The sequence below is a fragment of the Ptychodera flava genome, chromosome 3, assembly GCF_041260155.1.
Source record: "Ptychodera flava strain L36383 chromosome 3, AS_Pfla_20210202, whole genome shotgun sequence".
Classification (NCBI taxonomy): Eukaryota; Metazoa; Hemichordata; class Enteropneusta; family Ptychoderidae; genus Ptychodera; species Ptychodera flava.
In genome coordinates, this window is record NC_091930.1 from 10,490,056 (window position 1) to 10,512,719 (window position 22,664).

The following is a 22,664-nucleotide window of genomic DNA, read 5'->3' on the forward strand; positions in this document are numbered from 1 at the left end:
TTTTTGCATTCCATAAAATATTTTCACCATACATAGTAGTCTTTGAGAAAACTGCGAATATTTTTTTTCAAACATAAAACTAGCAATATCAGTGAATTTATAGACGTTTGACAACTTATATTAATGTATTGAGTTAGAATAGGGTGGATTCAAGTCAATATGTGTACAAGAAATTTGATTTTCAAATTTCACAAAATGTTGATTCACTATACATTGTAGTTATTAGGAAACTATGAATATCTTTTATAGTACAAAACTAGCTAAATCTGTGTATTTATAGACGTTCGATAATTGTTATTAATGTATTTTATTTGAATAGTATTGTGTCAAGTACATGTGTGTGCGTGTGTGTGTGTAAGAAATTGATTTCGGAATTTCATCGAAATGTTGATTCATATACATTGTTGTCAATGAGGAAACCATGAAAACCCTTATTTAAAATACAACACTAACTAAATATGTGCTTTTATAAATGATTGACCATTGATATAAATGTTCGTGATTAGAATAGTGTGTTTCAAGGAACAAATTTGAACAATAAATATAACATAAGAATTCCACCCAAAAATATTGATTCACATCTCATTGCAGTCTAGGGATAACTATTACATCATTTTTCACTCATAAACTTGCAGTATAAGTTAATTTACGTGTATTTTGTGAAATGTTGACGTTTATGCTGTATTAAGTTTCTTGACAAGCAAAAATTGTGCTATTTGCACAATTACAAGCCAAGCTGAAATGAAGGTAAACACAACGGCTATTGTCCCTTTTGATTGAATAGTTAATTGTACTTTAAGAATTGACATAATTATTTCTTGTGATGTGTGATCTCTCTTTCATTAAATTACTTGAAACCTCACACAAAAGCGATCATTTGTAAAGGTTGAAATGTATTCTTTTAATTTCAAAGGTCAAATGAGAACTTATATGTCAATTAAGATATTATTGACATGACATGCAGGGGAAGGGTCACTGTTTTTGCGCATGAAAATTGGGGAGGACCATGCTTTCTCTAGCACACGCTTTTGAAGGGCTAGGGTCACAATTTTTCGTGCAGCGTCCTTTTAAAAAACAAAGCCCTCCTCCTGTAATTTCTGTCCATGCCCTAATAGCCCCGCAATGTATAATATTACTGGACGAAAGCAGACTGTTGTTAAAATGGCTTTGATTGGCTAAAGCTGTAACAATCGCTGATATTGATTATGCAAAGTGGTCACGCGGCTCTGGTCTTGTTGCCCAGAGGTCTTTAATTGAAGCGCTAGTTTCTCTCAATTGTCACCATGGCAGGATCAATGTGGTTCCAAAGAGCGAAAGTTGTTTGTAGTGTTGGCCTTTTCTTTTGTTGTTTGATTTTGTTGTTTCATTTCCAAGAAATTGATCTGATGGGAACATCCCGAATAGTGATCAGTTCAACAATAACTCGATTATCGCCACCGAAGGAGCGTTCTGAGAAAGATTCCGTTCATCAAAATTCTGATTTGGAGAACAGATTAGCGGAGCCAACAGAACAACCTGGGAGAGTGTCCAGTAATTTGGTTGGAACAAAAAGCTCAGAGATGGTGTCCTCTAATACAAGCATGAGTGACAAGCCTGAAAAAAATGCCATCAAATATGACTGGAATGACAGCGATGATACGGAACGGAAGTCTAATGAAACATCCGATGACGCCCGGAAGAACATTTTGGATGAGAAAAACTCAGAAAAGGTACTTCAGTTGCAAATATCACAACCATAAACATTCACTTCTAGAGGGAAATCGAAACCCACGTTTCATTTACACGACAAAAGACCGTCTAATTTAAACTCGGTTTCCAGAGTGTCTACTCTATTTAAACATATTCCGGCGCATTGCTTGGATTACTATCACATACCACACGATTACGCATTTTGTTATTGCCAATTAAATGTCGTCTTGCAATATGAGGACATAGTGTGCATGGTACATAATGGTTAGGATGATAAAATCTTATGATGGCCAGAACTGGAGAATATTTTAAGAGTAAAATTTTCCAAAAATTTGATACTTTACCACTTCTGTAGAACATAATATACACGTCACTATAGAAACCGCAAGAAAAGCAGGGAATTGGAGGGTCGCATGTTCTTTGAAGTCCTGACAAAACGTTTTCAAACCTTGGAAGGCGGGAAACAATTACATATTCCCTCATTGGCGAAAATTTAATGGCTTAACCCCTGATTAGTTTTTTTTATTCTCCTATATTCCAGAAGATGACATCACCAATAAATGTTCAACAAAGAGTATCGAAACGTCGCTACCTTTTGATCGTGCACTATGATTCTAACGGACCAAATGTCCAGTACGCTGCTTGGAGATCAGGGGTTGCATTTGCTTTACACTTCAACAGAACAGTCGTGGAGTTGATGTTTAGAGCTCACGGTCTCAACCAAGAGAACCACACACTTCCGACCAGACACTACGTTAACGACACATATGACATCAAAAAACTACAAGAAGTGGTCGACTTTGCAACCTTAGACGAGTTTAATCGTGATTGCAACCATTCTGTACAAACGTTACTACTCAATCCATTGGATGATAAAGGCAACCATTACTCCCCTGAAAGTTATGAACGACAAAAACAATATTACAATGACCACTACCATGTCTCTCTGCCGGAAGTCAAGCATCTTCCAAAGACTTTAAGCGATAGGATGAGGGCTCTTGAAAACTCAGCTTCTTTAGAATGTGTTGCTGTCCACGAACCATCATTTTGGCGACCGCCACCTTACCCTAAACCAATCGCCGAAAAGTTGTCAAATATACTCGATAAACAAGTTGTTCTAATTCCTCACATACGGAAAACGGCACAACAGATCTCGGAGAAGATATGTGACGGGAAACCATACGCTGCTGTCCACTGGCGAAACAGAACTGGAGAGGGGTATGTATGTATGTAACATGATACAAAGAAAATAATTTTGTAATGAAACAATCATTGAAATGACAGTGGCAATGGAATGAATGGTTACAATTATTTGAAAACATAGCGTCAATGACACTCGGCTCACATTTGGTTCGATGTGGCAGGGCAGAGTGAATGTACATACGACATTTAATAGCCTCTATTGGCCTTAGCTTGTGATAATCACAATGTCAAGTGCATTTGAGCGCATTTTGATGCCTAGTCACTCAATTACCGATTATTTGCAACTGTTTCAATGGACAAACATATATCCACTGTTAAATCAAAAGCAGTGATACAATCCACCATAAAACATGAAAAGATGTCCTCTTGTTGAATTGTACTACATTGAATTAATGTAAACAAAGCAGTGATATTATGCGTTTCTGTAAGACTACCACAGGCACCGACTGTCTAACAGTCTTACTGACAGTTACTGACATTTTCATAAAGCTTACACTTGTGCTGCTCATTATTTTTATTTAGCATACATTTTGCCAATGATAACTTCATTCAAACAATTTCCCATTTACAGTTTAGCATGCAGCTACACAACAAATGCAAAGGTGTAATTTGCAGCGGCTCTCAAGTTTTTGCAATTCGACCATACAATTCAAGTGAGATATTTAACGTTTTTGACCAAAACAGCACAATTTTTCACAAAAAAATACAATTTGCATGTTTTTTTCACAGTTTGAACATACTCAGCTTTCAAAGGAATGGAACTTTCAGTTTCAGAGAAGATTTATCGACCAGAAAGGGGAAAAATTGCGCGTAATACAAATATAAAAAATTCACCACAATTTCAACAAATCGAAATAAAGTCAAAGCTTTAACTAAATTTGGAAAGTTTATAAAGAGTTTCAGCAATTCGCAGGATTTTCGCCTTTTTACCTCATTTGCATATTTTTGACACTAGTGTGTTCATTTAAATGCAGCACATCTCCATCTGTACATGGAATACTAAATTGGTAGGTGCTCTTGTTTTGGAGCTTTTAATATGGACGGACATACATCTGTACATAAGTATGTACAGTGTAGGTGCGCACTCGGATACGTACGCCAACCCGTGCAAGCAGACGATGCCTTCACGGATGCTAACTTCCTTTACGGAGAGTAGTGAACTTCAGATTAAAAGTGACCCTCAGAATAAAATGATCAACTTTAGCCATTCTGACACAACTAGAAATGTATATCCCAGCACTGTTGTTGATAAAATCCTACTTGTATTTTACGTTGAATTCTAGGTGTGCTGTCTGAATAAAGCCATATTCTATTTCTGTGATATCAAATGTATTTCGACCAATATTTTTTATATTATTGCCATGTAAAGTACGACTCCCTTTAGAACATCTAGTGCGAAAACTACCCTCCTCTCGATATTACAAAACAATGTAGTTTTAAATTATTGGATATTAGTACAACCTTGAGAGATATTGACTGTCTCTTTATTGTAATTATTGCCATGAATTTCGCTATGAATAGAACTGCAGCCACTGTCTATATCATTGCATCTGTAACAGTTTACGACCTTTCTGTGAATACAACGACAGTTAAAATTACGATAACAGTAAGATTGTACATACATTTTTAGTTCGCACACTTTTGCCTACGCTATTAAAAGTTTGACTCTGACGAGTCACTTTGAGTATTGGGTAAAATTGAAGGTTTCCTGAGTGAGTGATTTCAACCGGAATTTGTTTTTAACACTCATGATCGCAGTCATTGACGTCGTTTAGCCTACACAGCAATACGAACATCTCATGTAGTGTGTGGTACTTGCTTACTTTTATTCGTCAAGTAAAATATAAGGTTGGACGAAAAGGTACCGCTGAGAGAGTATTTATTATTTATTATTCAGAAATACAGTGGAAAGAAAACGAACCAAAGGTTGAAATTTGGTCCAGTTTTAATATAAATGATCATGTGAACTGACCATGTGATGAAATTGTCTAGATTACCACTCCTATTGTTTTAAATTTTTTGGCGATTAATGTTAAGACCAAAGTCGTTACAAAATAAATTATGTAAAATTTGCGACCATTTGTGGACTGGGTTTTATTCCGCACAGATGACACAGCGTTCAGTAAAACTCATTGCTGAACCATTCCTTAATATTTCAGATGTGCGCCGCCACGCGGCTGTGATGACAGAGGTCTGAGGTTGGTAAAGAATATGAACAAGACGGGTGAAGTTGCAGCAAAAGACATTCGCAATTTTGTAGAAAAGCAAAATTTAAGTTGTGTTTATGTTGCCCTGCCAAGACACGCTAAGGTAATTATATTGGTTGATGGGTGTACTGACCATCTGTCACAATGCCCTGCTGTTATCAATGGTTCACCTCTAATGCAACAGATGCTTTAAAAACAGATTGTTTTATTACAGTAGTAGCCAGTAACGGAGAAAAGTGTTTTATTCAGGGCGCTATAGAAACATATGGCGCTAATCTAAATGCCAGGCATCATATTTCACAAGAGATGTTGGAAAAAGATACGACCAACATTCATCAAAATTGTCTTTTAACTTTGCGCCAAGATAGCAATGCAGCCGAGGTTCATCTATTGTCAATAGGAAGTCTGAACACCAAGGAGATTTCGGACAGGCTAGATCTCTGAAACCACTGCCTGCAGCCTTTTCAAGTGTATAGGGCTTAATAAATCTTCGATAGCTGCGAATTTTATGCATTATTTGCATGATTTTATTTTCAAAACTAAGTTGGTTAGCGTAAATGAGCTAACTGAAGGAAATGAAAAGAAGTATGGAAAATGTCACTTGACCAGCCACTTGCTGTACCTCATTAATTATGCACATACCTAATTGTGGGCTTGCCAATAGAGCATATAGTCATAAGTATTGAAGGAAGTTTTTTGAATTAAATTTCCTCGAATATGTATATATGCCTATAAATTAGTAACCACCAGTCCTACATCCTTCATATTTGGTATGATTGGGACATTATGCTGCACATCTTGTACCTCATTAATTATGGACATGTCTAATTATTGCTTCTCCAATAGAGCTATAGGTCTTATTCTTAGTATAAAAGGATAAAAATGCGAAAACAATTTGTGCCAAATAGTCATATGAACCAGATGGCCCTTGACTTCAATTTCAAAATCAGTAACCAGAAGTGCTACTGCCTTCATATTTGATGGTGATGAAAATCCTTAATGCACCACATGTTTTTACCTCATTAAATATGCCCACATCATATTTTCGGCTGACAAATAGAGCTAGAGGTCCGATTTTTGGTAAACAGGGCTACATATGGGAACAAAATTTCTCGCGAAATATAATGTACCCGCATGACCTTATAGCTCGATTGCACAGGTATGTTCATAAATGAGTAACCATATGTGGTACTGCCTCAATATTTGATTGAATGAATAACCTTATGCACCACATCCTGTACCCTATTTAAGGGTTTTGCCAAAAAGTAATGTGAACCACAGGACCTTTGACCTCGATTTCATAAATAGGCCAATAAATCAGTAACCACAAGTGCTACTGCCTCCGTATTTGACGGGGGTGAATAACCTTAATGCCTCACATTCTGTACCTCATGAACTACGCACTAGCGGTCCCTTTTTTGGTACACAGGGAGAAATTTGGGAGCAAGTTTCTCGCCAAAATATAATGTGACCCGCATGACCTTTGAATTCAATTGCAATGGTATATTCATAAATCAGTTATAACAAGTGCTACTGCCTCCATATTTGATGGGGTGAATAGTATATGGTGATTTAATTGTTGTGATCTGATCGTTGTTCCAGGTTATGTTGAAGATCATGAAGGATGCTCATGTGCCGAACGTCGTCGGTAAAGACGATATCGCTCCGCCAAAGTTCCCGGATGTAGAAAAATATAAACGAGACAACTATTTTTGGTCTCTCGTAGAGCAGGAGATATGTGCACGTAAGTGTTAATACAAATGTAACAGCCACACTCTGTCATATATAAGTTTTTGTTTGCACATGGAACTGCAACACTGTCATACATAAGTGTTTATAAACGTGTAACTTTAATTATCTCTCATACCCTAAGTGTATATACAGGGTAACTGCAACACTCTGTCGTACCCTAGGTGTTTATGCACGTGTAACTGCAGCACTCTGTAAGTGTATACACATATGCATCATGGGTTTACCATTGCCCTTGCTCTTCTAATAGACTTTTGACGAGGAAACTAAAATTAAATTGTGTGCTTTTGATTCCATTTGAATCTAGGTCTGATGTTTGGTTCAAGCACTTTGTACATCAAATGTAGAGTTTTAGATATTAGATATTTGTCAAAACATCGACTTTTCGACATAAGAGAAGGACATTTTAGAGTTTGTGCTGCGTTGTTTGAAATGTATGTACATGGTACATCGAAAGACTGACCCTACCCTAGGTATAGTCTTTTAACATTTGGGTACAGTTTACTCCAGACAGAACTGGCCAAGCGGTTCAGGCCAGCTATACATCACACGTGTATACCCCTCTATCGGTGTTATTGTATAATCTTATCATTGCTATGACATAAACCTTCATCTTCTACTCTTTCTCCAATATTGTGCAGGTTCCCATGTTTACATTGCGACTGTACATTCAAGTTGGGAAGGCAATGTCATGAGTGTAAGACGATTACGGAATGCGAAAACAGTGAAAATGACTGATGTTGTATCCTGGATTGCCGACGACATTGCTGTTAGGCGATAATTTCTATTTACAATCACGAAATAGCAACTCTCTATTTCCAGTCTGGAGCTCCCTGGATTTACGAGAGAACAACATAAATTACGTAGAATGCGCATCTGGGGCAGGCAACCGTACTTTTATTTTTTAATACTTTACTGATCTGCCACTTGTTGGGGCTTATTTTAAAGCTCTTTGGGTAAGAAAATAATTACCTTCTCCGTTTTTCGAAAATCGACAATTCTCATACCGAGCTAACGTGACAAGAAATTGACTATTTTGAATATCAAGTATCGGTAATCACTAGACTATTTGTTGCTTCCCAAAACTTGCACGGTGACCCCTGATTTTCGTTCAAGATTTGTGGTGGAGCAAAAATTTGTCTTTCGTTTTCGAGGTGCATACTATTCTTAGTTCAAACTTGCCACTTTTCACATTTGTTGAGCCATGGGGTTTCAACTGTCATAACAATGATAATTTATCTGATATCATGAATATATAATACGTCAAATGACATTGTGTGTCCTGTCAGACATTTCAACAATGGTCTGGGAGTTTTTTAAGTCATAAGGTAGAATGCGTCTCGTGGACAGAAATTCGGGCTTACAAATTTTATCAATTTTCTTGTGGCCTACCATTTTTTGGGTTCATTCTAAAGCTCTTGATAAAAGAAAAGTCGTAACCGTCTTAGTTTTTCGAAAAATCGAATTTTTTTTCCGCCAGAGAGTTAACACTGAGATGATGGCCATTTTTAATGTCAAATATCGGAAAATTGTAGGTTATTTGTATCTCTAGTACCAAAGTTTGCACAGTGACCCCCAATTCTTATTCTTGCTTTGGTAAGAGAATGTTCGAAAGTTTCATTGGGGAAAATTTCAGTAAAAGTTTAAGTCTTGCGCTCTCGAGACGCATGTTACATTAAATGTATAACCAGGAGTATATTTCAAATGTCACACGGTGTTTATTCTTACTTGACTTATATAATGATATTTTCCATTACAAAGCGTAAGAAATTTATATTGCCTTCTCAAATGTTACGAAAAATAACATTTGTATCACAATGTATAATTAATGTCAAGGATAACTATCGTGGACAACATAAGAGGTATAAAGTGCGTATATAGTCAGAGGTAATCATTTTTGTTGAGCAAGGCCAAAGGTCAACAGTGTAGCAAGACAATATCAGTTGACAACAATGTCGAACGAGATTCACAAAGCTCAACAATGGAGGAAGAGAATGACCTGAGTGAAAGGGTGAGGAAATCAGTGCAGAATGTCAATAATGTTGGAATACAGCGCCAAGGTCAAACGTGTGACTTCACGACTGTGAAGGTCTTTGCTGTGACTCAATGTCCATCGCAAACTTTTGATATGCAAAAATTTTGTTTTAGGTGGTAATTGTATAATCGTGAAGATCACATGCCAGTCATGTGACTGACTGTGCTTCTAATAGTTATCAAACTCACTGGTCGCACATCGGAAATTCTGCCCATCAACACCCAGTCCCTTACTTAATTGGACACGATTAAACCGTCCGCCCTAGTTTCCATTTGCAATTTAATGTACAGTTTGAACATTGACGATCGTCGAATTGGCGATAACCCATGCGCCTGTGCGCATAATATGTTGAGCATGTTAAACCAAACTGGGCTAATCATTCAAGTAAAATAAAACGTTTATTAGCGCTTTATTGTGAAAGTGGGCTCTTGTTTCTTTACATAGTGAACTCCTGTGATAGCACAAAAATTGTGGTAGCATCTATCCCTTCGCGCATAGTACGTAAAGTGCACAATTTTCAGCATCACAACATGACGGAAAGTCGGAAATAATATTTTACTCCTCATTGGCTGTGTAGGCTAAATTCACAAAATTCAAAGTAAAGTATACCTATTGTTATCAGCTAGCTATCATGTTCACATTTTGCTCTGTGATGTCAAATTTAAAATGACTGACACAAACATGAGGCAACAACACTTAAACTCCGATGCACCTAAGCTTACTCAAACATTTTCGTGTGCACTTCTAGGAATATGATTGTACATACGCGTGATATATAGAAATATTGCTATGAATATATTAAATTTTACTATGAATAAATTAATAGTGCCAGTGACACTTTTTGTGTTTTACAATGGTGCCTTGTGACTGTCACATTGCATCATTCGCATTGACTGAATTTCCAAATTGATGCCATTTTTCGCAATAACATTTGAATTCACAAACTGAGCCTTTATTCCCATGCTACCCGACATAGGACTCAGCTGTCTGTGCACATGATCAGCTGGCACGTCATACTACATCAATAAGAACAATGGTCCTCTTGAAGCCACTCCGTCATTGATGGTGGTTGTATAGAAAGCGGTCTAACATGGTCTTTTAATACTATCATTTATCAATCAATCTGGGTTATCTAAAATTTCTTACGGTGCGCCAAATATTTCAAAAAAAATTATTTTACTTTATTTTGATGTTATTTTGTGTACAATATTAGTTCATCATAATACTTCCGATCAGTAGCACTTTTCAAGTCCCCCTCTTTTCTGTCCAGTAGTATTGTCAAGCTGCCCCTCTGTACCCTACTTTTTCAAGAATCTTTCTCAACTCTACCCCTCTAGAGATGTTCGTCAACATGATGTCCACCCTCTCCCTTTAGGCAATTACGTAAGATTTTGAGAGTGGCTTTGTGACCGCCATTGATGATCGAAGATGTATGTCATCGCACAGCACAGAACGCGAACTTATACAGCGTAAATAATTGAGCTCATACTCTCAGCAGATTGTACTTGACCGTATATTGTCTTAATGCGGTAACATTTCTCACTGTGAGCGATAAGAATTCAACAACAATATTAAAGGACTGGACAGAAATTTCACTGGGGATAGGGCCGGTGTTTCTTTCGGGAAGGTTCCCATTTTACCCAAAAGCAATTTTTCGTGCAGCGTCCTTTTCAAAAAACAAAGCCCTCCCCCCGTGTAATTTCTGTCAAATCCCAAATAGCCCCGCGATATGTAATATTACTGGACGAAAGCAGACTGTTGTTAAAATGGCTTTGATTGGCTAAAGCTGTAACAATCGCTGATATTGATTATGCAAAGTGGTCACGCGGCTCTGGTCTTGTTGCCCAGAGGTCTTTAATTGAAGCGCTAGTTTCTCTCAATTGTCACCATGGCAGGATCAATGTGGTTCCAAAGAGCGAAAGTTGTTTGTAGTGTTGGACTTTTCTTTTGCTGTTTGATTTTGTTGTTTCATTTCCAAGAAATTGATCTGATGGGAACATCCCGAATAGTGATCAGTTCAACAATAACTCGATTATCGCCACCGAAGGAGCGTTCTGAGAAAGATTCCGTTCGTCAAAATCCTGATATGGAAAACAGATTAGACGAGCCAACAGAACAACCTAAGAGAGTGTCCAGTAATTTAGTCGGAACAAAAAGCTCGGAGATGGTGTCCTCTGATAAAAGCAAGAGTGACAAGCCTGACAAAAAATACATCAAATGTGACTGGAATGACAGCGATGGTGCGGAACGAAAGTCTAATGAAACATCCGATGACGCCCAGAAGAGCATTTTGGATGAGAAAAACTCAGAAAAGGTATTTTAGTTACAAGTATAACCACCATAAGCATTCACTTCTGGATGAATATCGAAATTCACGTTTCATTTACACGACAAAAGACACCATCTACTGTAAACTCGGTTTCCAGAGTCTTAACTCTATTTAAATATATTTCGGTGTATTGCTTGAATTATTATCACGTTTCATGATTACGCATTTTGCTATTGCCAATTAAATGTCGTCTAGTAATATGAGGACATAATGCGCAAGGTAACATAACGGTTTGGATGATAAAATCTTATATTGGCCAGTTCTGAAGAACATTTTACAAGAAAAAATTCTACAGAAATTTGGTATTTTAGCACTTTTGTAGAAAAGAATATACACGTCACTAGAAACCCAAAAAGCTGTGAATCCGAGGGTCGCATGTTCTGTGTAGTCCTGAAAATGTTTTGAAACCTTGGAAGGACTGAAAAATTGCATATTCTCTCACGGGCGCAAATTTAATGGCTTAACCCTCATTAGTTTTTTTATTCTCCTATATTCCAGAAGATGACATCACCAATAAATGTTCAACAAAGAGTATCGAAACGTCGCTACCTTTTGATCGTGCACTATGATTCTAACGGACCAAATGTCCAGTACGCTGCTTGGAGATCAGGGGTTGCATTTGCTTTACACTTCAACAGAACAGTCGTGGAGTTGATGTTTAGAGCTCACGGTCTCAACCAAGAGAACCACACAATACCGACCAGACACTACGTTAACGACACATATGACATCAAAAATTAGTTGAAGTCGTCGACTTTGCAACATTAGATGAATTTAATCAAGATTGCAACCATTCTGTACAAACGTTACTACTCAATCCATTGGATGATAAAGGCAACCATTACTCCCCTGAAAGTTATGAACGACAAAAACAATATTACAATGACCACTACCATGTCTCTCTGCCGGAAGTCAAGCATCTTCCAAAGACTTTAAGCGATAGGATGAGGGCTCTTGAAAACTCAGCTTCTTTAGAATGTGTTGCTGTCCACGAACCATCATTTTGGCGACCGCCACCTTACCCTAAACCAATCGCCGAAAAGTTGTCAAATATACTCGATAAACAAGTTGTTCTAATTCCTCACATACGGAAAACGGCACAACAGATCTCGGAGAAGATATGTGACGGGAAACCATACGCTGCTGTCCACTGGCGAAACAGAACTGGAGAGGGGTATGTATGCATCATTCCTTGAAAAGTCTTGTTGAAGGTTCCATCGTGTAACATGATACAAAGAAATGAATTTTGTAATGAAACAACAATGGCAATGGAATGAATGGTTAAAATTCATTGAAAACATAGCGTCCATGACACTTGGCTCACATTTGGTTCGATGTGGCAGGCCAGAATGAGTGTACATACGACATTTTATAGCTTTTATTGGCCTTAGCTTGTGATAATCACAATGTCAAGTGCATTTGAACGCATTTTGATGCATAGTCCCTCAATTACCGATTATTGGCAACTGTTTCAATAGACACACACATATACACTGGTACATCAAAATTAATGATACAATCCCCAATGCCAATGAAACGATGTCCTCTTGTGGTATTGGACTACATTGAATTAATGTTAACAAGGCAGTGATATTTAAGAAAACAGCTTACTATTGGCTAGGAGGTCTTCAATTGCGTTTCTGTAAAACTACCACCGGCACCGACTGTCTTACACTCTTACTCACAGTTACTAACATTTTCAAAAAGTTTACAGTTTTGCTGCTCATTAATTATTTAGCATACACTTTGCCGATGATAACGTCAATTTCCCATTTACAGTTTAGCATGCACCTACACAACAAACGCAAAGGTGTAATTTGCAGCAGTTCTCAAGTTTTTTGCAATTCGACCATGCAATTCAAGAATGAGATATTTAACGTTTTTGACTCAAAACAGCACACATTCTCACAAAAATACAATTTGCATGTTTTGTCACAGTTTGAACATACTCAGCTAACTTTACCCCTAGATACATACAAACAGGTTTCAAAGCAATGGAACATTCAGTATCAGAGAAGATTTATTGACCATAAAAGGGGGAAATTGCGCATAATGCAAATATACAAATATCACCACAATGTCAACAAATCGAAGTAAAGTCGAATCTTCAACTAAATCTGTGCGTGGATACAGAGTTTAAAAATTTGCAGATTTTCCCCTTTATACCCCAGTTGCATATTTTCGACACTTGCATGTTCCATTTGAATAAAGCACATCTCCACTCCTCGGTACACCTGTACATCGAATACAAAGATGGTAGGTGCTACTGTTTTGGAGCTGTTAATGTGCAAGGACATAAATCCCTACTTTAGTATGTACAGTGCAGGTGCGCACGTGGGTACGTACGCCAACCCATGCAAGCAGACGATGCGTTCACTGATATCAACTCCCTTTACGGGGAGTAGTGAACTAAAGATAAAAAGTGACCAATAGAATAAAATGATCAATTTTAGCCAAGCTGTCAAAACTAGTAATGAATAGCCCAGCAATGTTGTTGGTAAAATCCTACTTGTATTGTACCTGGAATTCTATATGTGTTGTTTGAATAAAACCATGTTCTATTTCTGTGATATCAAATGTATTTCGTTCCATATTTTTATATTATTACCACGTAAAATATGACTCACTTCAGACCGTCTTGTGCGAAAATTGTCCCCTCCGATATTATAATTCAATGTAGTTTTAGATGATGGGATATGAGTACAACCTTGACAGCTATTGACTGTCTCTTTATTGAAATTATTGTCATGAATTTCCCTATACATAGAAGTGTAGCCATTGTGAATAATATTGCATCTGTAAAGTTCACGACCTTTCCGTGAATACAACGACAGTTTAAATAACGATTACAGTAAAATGGAACACACATTTCTAGTTTGGACACTTTCGCCTAGGATCGTTGCTCTGACTATAAAGTCGACGGATGTTAACTCTACCTTTCGTAAAAATGAAGGCTTCCGAAGTGAGTGATTTCAACCCAAATTTGCTGTTAACATTCACGATAGCAGTCATTGACGTCGTTTAGCGTACACAGCAATACGAACATCTCATGTAGTATTTGGCACTTCAGCTAATTTGTAATGCTTACTTTTATTCGTCAAGTAAAAATAAAGTTGGATGAAAAAGGTACCGCGTAGAGAGTAATTAAAATTTATAGTTAAGAAATACAGTGCAAAGAAAACAAATCAAAGATTGAAATTTGGCCCATCTTTAATATAAATGATCATGTGAACTGACTGTATGTGAAATTTGCCTACATGTCCACTGCTTTTCTTTTATATGGTTTACCGTTGAACGTTAAGACCCGCGTCGTCACAAAATAAATTATGTAAAATTTGCGACCATTTGTGGACTGGTTTTTTCCAGCAAGGATGAAACAGCTGTTCAGTAAAATTCATTGTTGAACCGTTCCTTAATATTTCAGATGTGCGCCTCCACGCGGCTGTGATGAAAGGAGCCTGAGGTTGGTAAAGAATATGAACAAGACGGGTGAAGTTGCAGCAAAAGACATTCGCAATTTTGTAGAAAAGCAAAATTTAAGTTGTGTTTATGTTGCCCTGCCAAGACACGCTAAGGTAATTACATCGGTTGATGGGTTTACTGGCCAGCTGTCACAATGCCCCCCTGTCATCAAGGGTTAACCTTTTCTTGAAACAGATGGTCTAAAAGAGATTATGTCATGACAGTAATAGCCTGTAACGGAGAAAAATGCTTTGTTCAGTGCCCTAGAGAAACATATGACGATACTCTAATGCCAGGCATCATTTTTTACAAGAGATGTACGAAAAAGATACGACCATCATTCATCACAATTGTCGTTTTACTTAGTGCCAACATGGCAATGCAGCCGAGGTTCATTTAATTTTAATCAGAATTCTGAATATCGGACAACTTTAGGAGCCACTCATGCTTGAGGTTATGTTATGTAGTGTGTACACGCTCATTGTATCGCTTGACGTATATTGCGCTGTTCTATATTTTCAAATCTGTAAATATGAAATATTTATGAATAATCAGGGGCCCAAGCTCTCTCACTTTGGCTTAGGCCCCTTTTGATTTTACTGGGTTCAACTGTCTTCTTTTTCCTTATCTTCTTCTTTCAGAATATTTTTGCCAGGCTAGATCTTCGAAACCGCTGCCTGCAGCCTTTTCAAATGCGCAGGGCTTATTAAAGCCCCAATAGCTGAAAATTGTATGCATTATTTTCATGATTTTATTTTCAAAACAAAGTCGGTTAGGGTAAATGTACTAACTGAAGGATATGTATAGAAGTATCACTTCTCGCTCATTTAGACCATGCCTACGCGTTTGAAAAAGTCAAATAATAAACAGGTGCCATACTCATTAGATCTGCAGGGAACCCCATGACACCACATCCTGTACCTCATTGATTATAATTATATCTTATTCTTGGCAAGCCAATAGAGGTAGAGTCTGATTGTTGGTACGCTGGGATAAGTATGGGAGAACAGTTTTTTTGACAAAGTACCATGTAAGCAGGAAGACCTTTGACCTATATTTCACAATTTGCCGATAAATCCGTAATGACAAGGGTGTACACTCTCATTTGGTGGGATTAGACTTCTAAAGTGTTACATGCTATTCCTCGTCAATAGTATCATGCCAAATTTTTCTTCCAACTATTTTTAGCTCACGTTTTCACAAATGTGAGCTAATGTCGCAGCGATGTCTGTCTGTGTGTGTGTGTGTGTGTGTGTGTGTGTGTGTGTTTCTGTCTGTCTGTTTACACGATAACTCAAAACCTCCTGAACGGATTCAAATCAGAGTTGGTAGACAGGTACTCTATGCTAATAATGAGAACTGGTTAGATTTTGGTAAGTGTGGCTTTCATATTAATGAAGTTATGAAAAATCATTAGTTTCATATAATGGTTTCCTATGGAGACTGTAATAGCAGTGTCGACATATATCGAGAAATACTGCACAAATTTTCATAAAACTTTTGCAGATGACAATCCCAGAATATTATGATGATACTGTGAGTGTCATGTCAATTTAATTTCTGCTCATTTGCATACTTAATGAACTTTTGTTATTAGTGATATAACTCCGAAATTCCTACACCAAATTTGATGATACCCGCTACAAATATTGATGTGATAGATATCTAGCTGTACTGAGAATCAGTGGGCAGTGTCAAGTGTATAAATAGCTCATTTGCATATTTTATGAAGTTTTGTAATTAGTCATATAACTCCGAAATAACTCCACCAAATTTGATGAAATCTGCTGCAGATACTGATCCGACAGATATCTGATTGTGTTGAGAAGCATTTACTAGTGTGAAGTTATTTGGGGATTAATTTGCTTGTAATTAGTGATGTAACTTCGAAATTATGGCACCAAATTTGGTGAAACCTGGTACAGATATTGATGTGATAAATATCTAATTGTCGCGAGAAGCACTGAGCACTGACAAGTTAATTAAGGCTTCATTTGCATATTTAATGAATTTTGTAATTATTGATATTACTCTAAAATTACAGCATTAAATTTGATGAAACATGCTACAGATGTTGATGTAATAGATATCTAATTGTCCCATGAAGCATTGAGCAGTGTCAAGTTAATAAACACCTCATTTGCATATTAATGAAGTTTTGTAATTCGTGATTAAACTCCGAGAGTACTGTGCGAAAGTTGATGAAACCTGCTACATATAATGATATAACAGATATCTGGTTGTTTTGTTAAGGGTACCTCTGTATGTAATGAAGCTTTTGTAAACCACGTGAGCACATTCAGTTCACACCTGGTTTATGACATCATGGCATGGCAAGAAGAAGTTGTTTCAGTTACTACAGCCTGTTGATTTTCAGATGATGAGGCCTGTTCATTTTGCATATCCGGACTATTTCGGTATTATAAAGCGACACAGTCATCTTTTCTTGTGATCTCACAGTTGTTCCTAAATAGTTGAGTTTTGTCATATTGATTTGCTTTACATCGTTCCAGAATGAAACTTATCTTTCTAACTCGGACTTATTAAGTAATGTGACTGTTACAAGTCCACAACTGCCATGTAACATGTATAGCCTATCAATAATTCGATAACTTAGCTTCTAGTACGCGCTAAAAGGTACGTCAACATCGTAAATTACCGGGTACATAGGCCAAAAACGGAGAAGTGCTGAAAAAAGAAACTGAGCAAACTCACCTAAATCGCACTTTTCTCATATAATAGTTAATGCCATCAAACTATTTACCACAACGGGCTACCGTTGAAGCAGGCAGAAATTCTGTTCGTATGAAAACACAGATTATGGTTAGCTTATTACATAGGAACACAATTCAACCAAAATATATTGCGTGTTCGTCAATTAATTGTCACGTTTTATATGCCGTTGTAATCTTGGTAGAGCCATACACTTTTCGATATACAGTGTAGCTTTGGCACTATCAACCGACCGGGTAACAGTTTAGACAAGTTTTATCTAAGTAATTTTGAAAGCGCAATCTATGCATATAAAAATCTTAACACATTAACTGAAGTGGTGGATTTCTTTTCAACCGAGACAAGCAAAGAAATTTTCAATTTTTTTTGGTAAGAAAATGGGGTTAAAATCCGTGGCACAATTCGGCCAACCAATAAACCAATTTGCATTTTCAGAAAAGAAAATCGAAATGGAGCTAATTTTCAATTTTCAAATGGTTTTGTCATTTTGATTATTAACTTTTAGGCCTATTTCTAAATTTAAAATCTTTGGGCTGAGATTGAAATATAGGAAACAGGTGTATACTGCTGTGAGCATGGCACTTTACGGCCATTCAAATTTCCCTCTGACAAACTCTATTTCCCATAATTCGTATTTCCGTTTTTTCAATTTCCAATATATACCAAATGTCCGATTTTCCTATTTCATTTTGGGCGTGGCAGCTGATAGTATCCATCTTTGGCCCAGCAATGCATCAAATTGTGACAGTTATTTGCGCGTGTAACTCGTTCAATGGATCGAGTAACGAACATACAAGGAACAATAGTGTTCCGGCCGCCGGAAAGGAAATTCCGATATAATCAGTTTGACCTGACCTGCTGAAGTTTTGCGCGCTTCCCGTCAACGTCGCAAACTGGAATATTGTGTAAAATTGTGACAGTCATCAGCCCAATCAGAGCTCGGCATACACATTTAATTTTATCTGATCACTTTATTCAGCTGTCAATCTTTGTACGCAATGATGTTCTCCTCATATCAAAGTTTTAATCCGTACGCACCCCACTCTACCAACCAAAGAACAGCTTTTTTCTTGTCTTCCAGTATGTGAGACGATGTTAGGGATTGGCCAGTTTGTTCAGCCTCGCGCGCTCTGTACGTACGTGTGGAGTACTAGTACACACACTCCAGAGTTTGCAGAAGCCGTCTGAGATAGCGTTCTATATTTGCACTATAAATCGGAAGAAAAAATGTTGACATTGCACTAAAGCGGTCACTACTCTGACAATTTGTAGCTGTGGAAACGCAGCTATTGTTGGCGGGGTATAGCGTGCGCCGCTATGCGGGTCATCAAAAGGCGGGGTTGACCTTTGATGACCTTTTGATGACCTGCATAGCCACGCATCCTACCCGCCCCGCCAACAAATACTGAAAGCTGCACAGCTAGACAATTTGATGTCCCAGTGAAGAATGTACGATGTATAATAATAAGGTTATTACGAAAATACCGCAAAGGATGCACTATGACATCGGCGCCGTCCATCACCCTCCGCATCGCGTCGAGCGATACGCTGCGCCAATGTCCTCGTGAATCCTTTGCGGTACTTTCGTAATAACCTCATATTAGTAAAGGTACGCGCCCGAAAGGCGCGCCGAAAAATGAAACTGAATGATGAAACCCATGGCTAGCACGATGCATACTAGGCAACTATGAGCCCGAGTAGAAATTTAAAAACACACTGACCCCCTAATTAGGCATTACAAAATTGGTGACCCCATCACCAAAGTGAAAAACAGGGTGACCCCCATGAATCCACCGGCCTCCAAGGCCGAAGAAACTGACCAGTCCCTCATTCCCGCTAATTTTTAAAAGTATCTTGTGCCAATTATCGTAACCAAGCCCCCCCTAGTACATTTGGTCATACTCAGATAAATGTTACACCTTAATTCCAATTCGATACAGTTATTTCCGCCGTAGTATGAAAATATACTGGGCCACGCCCCAAATGAAATGGGAAAATCGGACATTTGGTATATTGGAAATTGAAAAAACGGAAATACGAATTGTGGGAAATAGAGTTTGTCAGAGGGAAATTTGAATGGCCGTAAAGTGCCATCCTCACAGCAGTATACACCTGTTTCCTATATTTCAATCTCAGCCCAAAGATTTTAAATTTAGAAATAGGCCTAAAAGTTTATAATCAAGATGACAAAACCATTTGAAAATTGAAAATTAGCTCCATTTCGATTTTCTTTTTGGAAATGCAAATTGGTTTATTGGTTGGCCGAATTGTGCCACGGATTGGTTAAGTATGTTACAAAACATTCACTTATCATACTCGGTTAAAAGCGTACGTTTGTTCCCTTGCAAGCTTGTGGTCATCTCATAACAGTCGGCTTCCTTCGATTGACGGTCCTGTAAACTAGACGGTTGTAGGGTCGAATCAAAGGCCATTAGGGAAACGTAGAAATACTGTTACAATGATGACCAGTCAATATGTGAAGATGAGAAGCAGTTTCACTACAATGCCCGGAAAATGATAAATGATATCGTGTACAGTTACAGGGACTTCATTTTGAACAACAAAGAAATAAATGAGCAAAGAAATAAAGAGACGGGCCGACGATAACCGAACGTTGAATTATAAATACAACAAGATAATTCATAACTAGAAAAGTAAACAAACAAATAACATAAAAATAGAAAAAAGAATAAAGGGAAATCAAAACAACTAACAGAATAAGTAGAGAAAAATGTATAAACCCTGTTATCTATCTATATTGACTTTTTTCTAATATATTCTCTTTTGCTATCCTTGTTTTCTGTTTATTTGTTAATTAACCAGCCCGGTGTACGACAAATGTCCGAAAACAGTTGTTACTTTGAATTCCACTTATCTCAACTTTGACGGTAGATGTTAGTACATAATGTGATCAACCTTTATACCGGTTACTTTTGTTTTCATGGTTGTAAAATTGTCTGCCTTTGTAAAATATGATCTTTTGGTTAATAGACATAGTCGAATCAAAAGTATCTGTAACTTGCATCATTCAAAAAAGTCCGAATACATAAGGCTTTGAATATGAGTTGCGCTCCTGATACCAACTGTTTTAAGTCTCAGTAAGCAAGAGAACCTCGGCAAGATGACAGGAACCGCAGTTTGCCAGAATTTGAAACAGTTCTTGTCATGTAACATAGATGTCGATGGTAAATAAAGATAAATCTTTGTGGTTTGATCGTTGTTCCAGGTTATGTTGAAGATCATGAAGGACGCTCATGTGCCGAACGTCGTCAGTAAAGACGATATCGCTCCGCCAAAGTTCCCGGATGTCGAAAAATACAAACGCGACAACTATTTTTGGTCTCTCGTAGAGCAGGAGATATGTGCACGTAAGTGTTGATACAAATGAAACAGCAACACTCTGTCATACATCAAGTGTTCTTGTATATTTAACTGCAACACTGTCATACCTAAGTGTTTATAGACGTGAAACTTTAATACCCTGTCATAACCTAAGTGTAAATACAATGAAACTGTCATACCCTAAGTGTGTATGCACGTGTAACTGCAGCACTCTGTAAGTGTATCATGGGTTTAACATTGCCCTTGCTCTTTCAATATACTTTGGACGAGGAAATTAAAAGTGAATTGTGTGCTTTTGATCCCTCTTTGGATGTAGGTCTGATGTTTGGTTCAAGCACTTTGTACATCAATTGTAGAGTTTTAGATGTCAGATATTTGTCGAAAATTCGACTTTTGACACCACAACATTGAACAAGGAAATGTTAGAGTATGTGCTGCGTTGTTTGAACTGCTATGTACAGGGTACATCCAAGAGTGACCCTTCCCGAGGTATAGTAGTTTAACATTTGGGTACAGTTTACTTCAGACAGAACTGGCTAAGCGGTTCTGCCAGCTATACATCACACGTGTATACCCGTCTATCGGTGTTATTGTATAATTTTTATCATTGCTATGACAGAAACCTTCATCTTCTACTCTTTTTCCAACATTGTGCAGGTTCCCATGTTTACATTGCCAGTGCACATTCAAGTTGGGAAGGCAATGTCAAGAGTGTAAGACGAGTACGGAATGCCAAAACGGTGAAAATGACTGATGTTGTATCCTGGATTGCCGACGACGTTGCTGTTAGGCGATAATTTCTATTTAAAATCATGAAGAAGCAACTCTCTATTTCCAGTCTGGAGCTCCCTGGATGTACGAGAGAACAACATAAGTTACGTAGAGTGTGCATCTGAGACAGACTTTCGGATTCTTATTTTTAATACTTTACTGATCTGCCACTTGTGGAGGCTTATTATAAAGCTCTTTGGCTTTCATTCCAGATTTGTTAACAGAATGTTTTACTTTCTTGTTACTCGACTTATATAATGATACAAAGCTTGAGAAATTTAGACTGACTTCGAAAATCTTACGAAAAATAACATTGGTATCAACAATGTATGAATCAATGTTAAGGTCGACAATCGTAGAAAAACTGAGAGGTGTGAAGTACGTATACAGTCAGAGGTCGTCATTTTGGGTTAAGAAGGCCAAAGGTCAACAGTGTAGCAAGACAATATCAAAGGACAACAATGTCGAAGGAGATTCACAAAGGTCATCAATGGAGGAAGAGAATGACCTGAGTTAAAGGGCCAAGAAATCAGTCCAAAAGGTCAATAATGTGGGAATACAGCGCCAAAGGTCAAACGTGTGACTACGCGACTGTGAAGGTCTTTGCTGTGACTCAACGTCCATCGTAAACTTAGACAATCTCTTTTAATATACAGAACTTTTATTTGAGGTTTTACTGGTATAATCGTGAAGATCACATGCCAGTCAAGTGACTGGCTGTGCTTTTAACATTTATTAAACTCGCTGGTCGCACAACAGAAATTCTGCTCATCAACACCCCTTCCCTTACTTAATTGAACACGCATAACCGACCGCAATAGTTTCCATTTGCACATTTAACGTACACTTCGAACCTTTACGTTACGACCGTCGAATTGGCGGTGAGCCATGCGCCTGCGTGCATAATATGGTGAGCGTGTTACAACAAATCGGGTTATTCATTCCAAGTAACATAAGATATAAAATGAACAATGTTTATTAACTCTTCATAGTCCAATGTGCTCTTGTTTCTCTACATGGTGAACTCATATGGTTGCGTAAACATTTGTGGTAGCATCTATCCCTTGGTGTATACTTAAAGTGCACACTTTTCATCATTACAACATTACGGAAAGTCGGAAAATATTTTTTTGTTCCTCATTGG

At 37.6% G+C, this 22,664-nt stretch overlaps 3 protein-coding genes across 4 annotated transcripts in view; all 3 read left to right on the forward strand.

Moving 5' to 3' along the window:
- LOC139129530 (uncharacterized) overlaps nucleotides 1-22,664 on the forward strand; it is a 263,263-nt gene that overhangs the window by 161,142 nt on the left and 79,457 nt on the right. The window lies entirely within an intron of this gene.
- On the forward strand, nucleotides 1,197-8,521 carry LOC139129524 (uncharacterized). Its single transcript, XM_070695158.1, has 5 exons — nucleotides 1,197-1,709; nucleotides 2,231-2,907; nucleotides 5,052-5,202; nucleotides 6,702-6,843; nucleotides 7,490-8,521. Exons 1-5 carry the CDS (start codon nucleotides 1,284-1,286, stop codon nucleotides 7,627-7,629), a joined length of 1,536 nt encoding a protein of 511 aa, XP_070551259.1. The 5' UTR covers nucleotides 1,197-1,283; the 3' UTR covers nucleotides 7,630-8,521.
- Nucleotides 10,640-22,315, forward strand: LOC139129525 (uncharacterized). Of its 2 annotated transcripts, none has more exons than XM_070695159.1 (5): nucleotides 10,640-11,197; nucleotides 11,711-12,386; nucleotides 14,637-14,787; nucleotides 20,634-20,775; nucleotides 21,407-22,315. In XM_070695159.1, the coding sequence occupies exons 2-5, from the start codon at nucleotides 12,157-12,159 to the stop codon at nucleotides 21,544-21,546; spliced, it is 663 nt and encodes a 220-aa protein (XP_070551260.1). In that variant the 5' UTR covers nucleotides 10,640-11,197; nucleotides 11,711-12,156; the 3' UTR covers nucleotides 21,547-22,315. Both variants share the same exon structure in this region; 1 of them encodes a protein (XP_070551260.1).